This window comes from Salvelinus fontinalis, chromosome 28 (assembly GCF_029448725.1).
Source record: "Salvelinus fontinalis isolate EN_2023a chromosome 28, ASM2944872v1, whole genome shotgun sequence".
NCBI classification, from domain to species: Eukaryota; Metazoa; Chordata; class Actinopteri; order Salmoniformes; family Salmonidae; genus Salvelinus; species Salvelinus fontinalis.
Window position 1 is genome coordinate 38,959,522 of NC_074692.1, and position 8,479 is coordinate 38,968,000.

An 8,479-nucleotide genomic window follows, 5' to 3' on the forward strand; every position below is an offset into this window, starting at 1 on the left:
TGGAATCATTGGGATGGTTGAGGATGATTCATTATCTCTCTCCTCCTCTCTTCTCCCATCCTCTCCTCTCCTTCACTCACATGGAAAATGTGAAATTCCATTAGAAATTCTTCCTCATCGTTGTGTAATCATTAAAACCCAATGACCAACATTTTCCGTCCCCTTTTTGATGCAGGCAAAGTGACCACTTTCCCTGAAGTGGACGAGGAGATAGACTTCCTGTCCACCATCATCAGCCAACAGGAGACTGAATCAGGTTTCAAACATCCAGGTGAGAGGACAAACCTTTGGCCTGTCGCAAAGGGTGCCACTTCAGAAGCTTTGATTGACTAAGATTTTACTAATTGCATATAGTATTAACATAATGTGACCAGTAATACCATACCATTTGCTAAGTTAGTAGTAGATGTCCTTTTGCTTTGCTATCAATTACCATTTAATTATATTTTATTTTTGTATCTCCTCCTAGCTTCTTCCTTTCAGGATGTTCCTAAAGTCAAGGAAGAGGAGGATGACAGATCAATGATCCTCACCCAACGGCCTACCACAGAGCAGCCTAGAACACACAGTGCCACTACAGCCTCTCCACCCACCTCTATGACTACAGCCAACACCACCACTACCAGCCACAGCCCAGCAGTACGCAGCGGGCCCCATATCATCCCTTACCCCTCCAACAGCCGAGTGTTTATCAGTATGTAACCTTAATCCTTGTTCATGATTTTCAGTCCCAGTTGACCCATTTTTGAATAAGAGAACCGTGATTCCCTGATCTGTGTTGAGAATTAATTTCTCCGCACCCTGCTGCTCTTGTGAATGCTGCACTGACTGTCACTGCTCTTGTGAATGCTGCTCTGACTGTCACTGCTCTTGTGAATGCTGCACTGACTGTCACTGCTCTTGTGAATGCTGCTCTGACTGTCACTGCTCTTGTGAATGCTGCTCTGACTGTCACTGCTCTTGTGAATGCTGCTCTGACTGTCACTGCTCTTGTGAATGCTGCACTGACTGTCACTGCTCTTGTGAATGCTGCTCTGACTGTCACTGCTCTTGTGAATGCTGCACTGACTGTCACTGCTCTTGTGAATGCTGCTCTGACTGTCACTGCTCTTGTGAATGCTGCTCTGACTGTCACTGCTCTTGTGAATGCTGCTCTGACTGTCACTGCTCTTGTGAATGCTGCTCTGACTGTCACTGCTCTTGTGAATGCTGCACTGACTGTCACTGCTCTTGTGAATGCTGCTCTGACTGTCACTGCTCTTGTGAATGCTGCACTGACTGTCACTGCTCTTGTGAATGCTGCACTGACTGTCACTGCTCTTGCCTATTAATATTGACAATTTGCAGATGGACCCTCCTGTTCTCCCTTCTCGTACATGGGTGAATCTTAATTGTATTTCCTTGTTTCATCACATTCTCCCTCCTCGTCTCCCTCTCAAAGCACGTTGAAGTAGAAGATCGGAGGTTCCAAGGAGAAAGGATGCGAGGAATCAAGGAAATAATCTCAGAAAAAAAAGAAACGTCCTCTCACTGTCAACTGCATTTATTTTCAGCAAACTTAATGTGTCAATATTTGTATGAACATAACAAGATTCAACAACTGAGACATAAACTGAACAAGTTCCACAGACATGTGACTAACAGATGGAATAATGTCTCCCTGAACAAAGGGGGGGGGGGGTCAAAATCCAAAGTAACAGTCAGTATCTGGTGTGGCCACCAGCTGCATTAAGTACTGCAGTGCATCTCCTCCTCATGGACTGCACCAGATTTGCCAGTTCTTGCTTTGAGATGTTACCCCACTCTTCCATCAAGGCACCTGCAAGTACCCAGACATTTCTGGGGGGAATGGCCCTAGCCCTCACCTTCCGATCCAACAGGTCCCAGACTTACTCAATGGGATTGAGATCCGGGCTCTTCACTGGCCATGGCAGAACACTGACATTCCTGTCTTACAGGAAATCACGCACAGAAAGAGCAGAATGGCTGGTGGCATTGTCATGCTGGAGGGTCATGTCAGGATGAGCTTGCAGGAAGGGTACCACATGAGGGAGGAGGATGTCTTCCCTGTAACGCACAGCGTTGAGATTGCCTGCAATGATAACAAGCTCAGTCCGATGACGCTGTGACACACCGCCCCAGACCATGACAGGCCCTCACCCTCCAAATCGATCCCGCTCCAGAGTACAGGCCTCGGTGTACCTCTCATTCCTTCGATTATAAACGCTAATCCGACCATCACCCCTGGTGTGACAAAATCGCAACTCGTCAGTGAAGAGCACTTCTTGCCAGTCCTGTCTGGGCCAGCGACGGTGGGTTTGTGCCCATAGGCGACGTTGTTGCCGGTGATGTCTGGTGAGGACCTGCCTTACAACAGGCCTACAAGCCCTCAGTCCAGCCTCTCTCAGCCTATTGTGGACAGTCTGAGCACTGATGGAGGGATTGTGCGTTCCTGGTGTAACTCGGGCAGTTGTTGTTGCCATCCTGTACCTGTCTCTCAGGTGTGATGTTCGGATGTACCGATCCTGTGCAGGTGCTGTTACACGTGGTCTGCCACTGTGAGGACGATCATCTGTCTGTCCTGTCTCCCTGTAGCGCTGTCTTAGGCGTCTCACAGTACGCACATTGCAATTTATTGCCCTGGCCACATCTGCAGTCCTCATGCCTCTTTGCAGCATGCCTAAGGCACGTTCACGCAGATGAGCAGGGACCCTGGGCATCTTTCTTTTGGTGTTTTTCAGAGTTAGTAGAAAGGCCTCTCTAGTATCCTAAGTTTTAATAACTGTGACCTTAATTGCCTACTGTCTGTAAGCTGTTAGTGTCTTAACGACCGTTCCACAGGTGCATGTTCATTAATTGTCTATGGTTCATTGAACAAGCATGGGAAACAGTTTTTAAACCCTTTACAATGAAGATCTGTGAAGTTATTTGGATTTTTATGAATTATCTTTGAAAGACAGGGTCCGGAAAAAGGGCTGTTTCTTTTTTGCTGAGTTTACAATTGAGATGCACCCCACAAACAGCCACTGCTTTACTCTGTCTCCCCACCTGACCTGTTCCTGGTGTTCTGGATAACATGTCTTCCTCTTCCAGATCTTTCTATCCTCTTCTCCTGACAGCCTTTCTCTATCTCTTCACAGTCATGACCAGTGTGTTTTTGGTTGTGGGATCTGTTGCCTTGCTCTTGGCTGGTGTCTGTTGGATCAGGTAAAACTCTACATCTGTTTTGCACTGATTTAGCTGATTCCAGCTATGTGGAAGAATGGTCTGCGATAACTGTGATATGTGGTTGTTGTTCCCTACTTAACTTAGTTAAATGTACTGACTCATTTTAATAATTGTCATGTAGTTTAATAGTGTGGTTATGGGAAACTAACCCTGATGTCCCCCATCTTATCCCAGGTTGCAGAGAGGTGTGCGACTGGCTCAGAAGGTCGACTACCCAGCTTATGGGGGGATGGGGCCCCATTCCTATGACAACGATGTGGTGAGTACAGCAGAACACATAATCACACGAAGTCATGGTTACAACAGATTATATTCATGTCAGTGATGTTTTTTTTGTTTCATGTTATTTCATACATTTCATTAATTGCCATCTGTTTATTTTATCTCCTTAGTTTTATTGTTTTACTGTAAAACAAATTTTTATTTTCAATAAATCTAAAGTTTGATTTGATAACATACTAATCACATGGGAACAAAGACATATTCTGCACAATAAATGTTATACTGAAACGGCGTCTGGTTGAGAGCCATGTCATCTCGGGCCCTCCCTCTGTGTCCTGCCTGCAGCTTGGGGATAGGAGGCTGGCTCAGAGTGCTCAGATGTACCACTACCAACATCAGAAACAGCAGATGCTCTGCCTGGAGAAGTGAGTCATACCCCCCATGACCTTCTGTCTGTCTGTCCAGCTGGCCTTCTGTCTGTCTGTCCAGCTGGCCTTCTGTCTGTCTGTCCAGCTGGCCTTCTGTCTGTCTGTCCAGCTGGCCTTCTGTCTGTCTTTTAACCGGACATATCTGTCTGCCCTCTGACCCTGGCTGTCTAAAAAGGTTACTATCTGTCCATTTCTTGCTTCCTGATTCTCCTTCAACTCCTTTCAAAGCTAATTGGTGGAGGTCCAAGGTCCAGTGTTTTTTAAGAGGATTTGAGGAAGTGAACTAAATGTTTCCAGACACTGCCCTTGTGTCCCTCCTCTTCCCTCCCTTCTCCTTCCTCCTCTTCCCTCCCTTCTCCTTCCCTCCCTTCTCCTTCCCTCCCTCCTCTTCCCTCCCTTCTCCTTCCCTCCCTCCTCTTCCCTCCCTCCTCTTCCCTCCCTCCTCTTCCCTCCCTCCTCTCCCCTCCCTTCTCCTTCCCTCCCTCCTCTTCCCTCCCTTCTCCTTCCCTCCCTCCTCTTCCCTCCCTTCTCCTTCCCTCCCTTCTCCTTCCCTGTCCTCCTCTTCCCTCCCTCCTCTTCCCTCCCTCCTCTTCCCTCCCTTCTCCTTCCCTGTCCTCCTCTTCCCTCCCTCCTCTTCCCTCCCTCCTCTTCCCTCCCTTCTCCTTCCCTCCCTCCTCTTCCCTCCCTTCTCCTTCCCTCCCTCCTCTTCCCTCCCTTCTCCTTCCCTCCCTCCTCTTCCCTCCCTCCTCTTCCCTCCCTCCTCTTCCCTCCCTTCTCCTTCCCTCCCTCCTCTTCCCTCCCTTCTCCTTCCCTGTCCTCCTCTTCCCTCCCTTCTCCTTCCCTGTCCTCCTGTCAGTCTGGATCGGTGTTCTCCTCTGTGAACGGTGGGTTGGGATGTTATGTGATGTGGTTGGATACCTCCATGACTCAGTGTTTTTCCTTTTTCTCCAGACACAGGGATGAACCCAAGGTGCCTGACTCCGGGGCCACGTCAGATGAGGAGAATGAGGATGGGGATTTCACGGTATACGAGTGCCCTGGACTGGCCCCGGTAAGAGACAGACATACCTGATGCACATACAGTGTACTGCACAGCCATGCAGTACAATAGCAGACATGGAGAGGCAGCGATAGCTGATATCCAATATATATTTACCTTAAATACTGTACATTTAGTTTACATACATTTGTACTTACAATAGGCTACGGATACACACATGTTATTGTTTTAGCGGTGTAATAACTTCTCTCTCCTTTCTCTCGCCCTCTCTTTTTCTATCTTTCTTTCTCGTTCTCTCTTTTGCTCTCTAGACGGGAGAGATGGAGGTGAAGAATCCTTTGTTTGATGACTCCACCCTTTACCTTCAGCGGAGCCACAAGTAACCCTGACAACTCTAGACATTCTGATATGCACCTATAAAACATATCATCCTACATGTACAGGAAGATCAAATCATACTCACTCCCTTGCACACCTACAAACACCCATCAGGTTTCTCTGTCTGACCTTTTGACCTGTCCCACATGATACACTACATACACTGCAGGGCTGGTAAGGAGGAGGACGGTATGAACATTATATCTGAATGAACGACTGACGGGAATCTCCTCTTAAAACAGACTGATATCTGGGACCAATGATGTCTCACACTCTCAGAAAACCTTACATGATGTTTAAGCTTTCCGTCTGGCCTATCATAACCATGCCTTGTTTTGTTATATGTTAACTCTGTGTATCTCTTGTGGATTTGATTCTGTAATATCCTCTCTGTTTTTTTCTGTCAAACATGTGCACAACCAACTAACTGACTGAGAGATTAGGGTGTATAATGATGGATAAGATTCTCCACGTTCTGCAAGATTCTATACCTGAACTTTTCCAACAACAAATTATTGTTGTCGTGTTCTGTTGCAAAATGTTATGCTACGGTGTGCACTAATGAATACTACCCTGCTTCATACGACAGACACCGGCAGAAAGGTTCAGGAAGAGAGCAGAGAAGAACTACAGTGAAAAAATAAATGTTTTCTGGGTCTGTTGGTGTATGATTTATTACATTACACAATCTGTGGAGACTAACTTTGATACTTGCATCATACTTTTGAATGTTACCCAGACCATGACTTACAGTGAAATATACAGGCCAATGTCCAAACCACAAACCTTTAATAATAGTGAACAGGGAGATTGTGTTGGAGGCACACACTTTGTGCAGAATGTGAAATTGAATAACCAATCCAGATACAAGTTTCCTAAATCATAGACTACAGTATGACCCAGACTCCTGGACTGAAAAGCATGGATAATCTCAGTTGAAAATTCAGTTGAGGAATAGGCTTAATCTGGGTCTGGGAACTGGTCCTATAAATCATTCTGGAACTGCAGATGTTAGGCCATATGCCTTTGAAACAGATGGAGCATAGTGGGAATATGCCAATTTATCAAGCTGTCAATAGTAATCATTGGCAGACTAAATCTCTGTGTCCCAAATAACACCCTATTCCCTACAGAGTGCCCTACTTTTGCCAGCGCCTTATCGACCCTGGTCGAAAGTAGTGCACTACAGTATGTGGAGAATATGGTGCCACTAATGACGCCTTCTGAAGACCTGGATCAACTCATCTTTGACTTTCTTCATTACCAAAAAGTGTTGTTGTTTTTTTACATACAAACGTGATTTTAATATGTTTCATAAATGTACACATGCAGTATGTATGGTAAACCTTTACGCTTTGTTATGTAGCCATTATATTCTCAGTATCAATGGTCCCTCTATGCATGACTTGATGATGCTGTGCTCTGCTGAAAAAGGGATACAATTCAATATGCATTTATGATCCTTACAAGTTTCTTGTGTAAACTTGCTTATGATGATATTTAAATAACTTGAATGATTTCAAAGGAATTTGGAACTTCTTTACAGAACTCTGAAACAGAGCAACCCCATTATGTACATACATATACACAGTGCTTGACGTGGGCAGGAACTCGCCGGAGTACCAGCACCTCAAATGTTCAACTGCTTGAGCTCTTGTTCCTCTTTATATAGAATATTAGCTCAAAAGTATTGTGGAGCTCCTGCATCTAAATATAAACAGTACCGGCACCCAGAATGAGTACTGGAACCTATTTCAGTCCAAGTCAAGCACTGAATATACCGTATCAAACAAACACATGGCTTGTCCCATGATTTGTGATGTTATTTATGTAAATAGCCACTGATGTGTACTGTACAGAGAGATGGCAACCTGGCTCTAATGATGTATTTGTACACATTATTATTCTATATTTCTGATTGCAAACAAACCTTTTTTTCTTTAGCCTAGTGTGCTTCCAAAATGGCACCCTATTCTGTATATAGGGCATTGCTTTTGACGAAAGCCCTATAGTTTTTGGTCAAATATAGTGCACTATATAGGGAATAGGGTGCCATTTTGGATGCACCCTAGAGTCTGTTCAGAAGTTGCCTATTACGGTTATCTCTCAGGAAAGCGTGTTATTAGCTCTTTGATTTACTTAGGACAACTCCACACAAAAACTATATTTAGTTATTTGTAGCATTAGTCCATTGTTGATATAGTCCCAAAATATTTTACATTTTCAGCAATCAATTTTCAAAATGCATAAATACAGCTGGTATGATGCATCGAGTATGATATGATGCTGTGTTTTGGATCATGATGCAAAATGCATCATACTGGCTATATTTCTGTATTTTGAAAGTTGTATGACTTCATTGCTGACATACAAAACATTTTGGGACTTTATCAACTGTGCACTAATGGAAAAAAAAGAGTTTTGTGGTGGAATTTGAATTGAACTGTTCCCCTAACTCTCTGTCTCCACTCTCTCTGAAGAACAGTGAAGTGGTCAGACACATACAGTAATGGGATGCTCTTTGGGTGCAGATGATTTGATTAGCCTTTTTGGTCCTAAAAAACAATGTATGTGAGACAGAAAGAGTATTGGACTCGTAGAATGAATCCATTCATTGATGTAGGCCTAGATTACTGGTAAAGATGAACATCAAATTTAAACCTTCTTTGGCTGTTACCATATAGTTACCATATACCTACATCAATATTGTACCCTAGGGTTGCAAAATGCAAATAACTGTCCAAATATTCCCAGGTTTTCTAGAAATGTTAGTTTGATGGATTGAAAGTTGCTCTTTGTTTTCTCTCATGAATGTGGCTGGTTATAAATCTCTGGGACTCCCCTTTTATACAGTAAAACCACCCTCTCTAAATAACGACACACCAGATGAATTAACACACCAACCCTGAGAGATGACCGACCTCTTTTACTACTACTGGAATTGCTGGACATGATGCATGTAGACATTTCAGAGATGAACATGTAAAATAAATATTTATATTATCTTCACTGCAACATGGTCTGCTGTGCTGTTTTCTTAAATGATATGATAGACAATCTTGTTGCAAGCTGATCAACTGTCTTGGATCTCATGAGAGAGAAGCAAAAATATATGTTAATAGCTAATCTAGCCTTTAAAACAAGTAATGAGGTAAAAAGCATATTGTTATCGTTTCAAGTTTATTCCGTTTTTAGGTAATCATGACCTCTGGTGGCCAGAGCT

The 8,479-nt window shown here is 44.0% G+C and overlaps 1 protein-coding gene across 1 annotated transcript in view; it reads left to right on the plus strand.

The window, feature by feature from the left end:
• The window catches only part of LOC129826690 (neural proliferation differentiation and control protein 1-like), a 47,660-nt gene extending 39,389 nt beyond the window's left edge, over window positions 1-8,271 (plus strand). Inside the window, exons 3-9 of the mRNA XM_055887696.1 lie at window positions 176-271; window positions 470-694; window positions 3,141-3,207; window positions 3,403-3,487; window positions 3,796-3,875; window positions 4,830-4,929; window positions 5,190-8,271. Of these exons, the coding sequence (XP_055743671.1) occupies window positions 176-271; window positions 470-694; window positions 3,141-3,207; window positions 3,403-3,487; window positions 3,796-3,875; window positions 4,830-4,929; window positions 5,190-5,261 (725 nt within the window). The 3' untranslated portion in view covers window positions 5,262-8,271. The remainder of the gene's footprint in view (window positions 1-175; window positions 272-469; window positions 695-3,140; window positions 3,208-3,402; window positions 3,488-3,795; window positions 3,876-4,829; window positions 4,930-5,189) is intronic.
• Window positions 8,272-8,479: the final 208 nt, after the last annotated feature.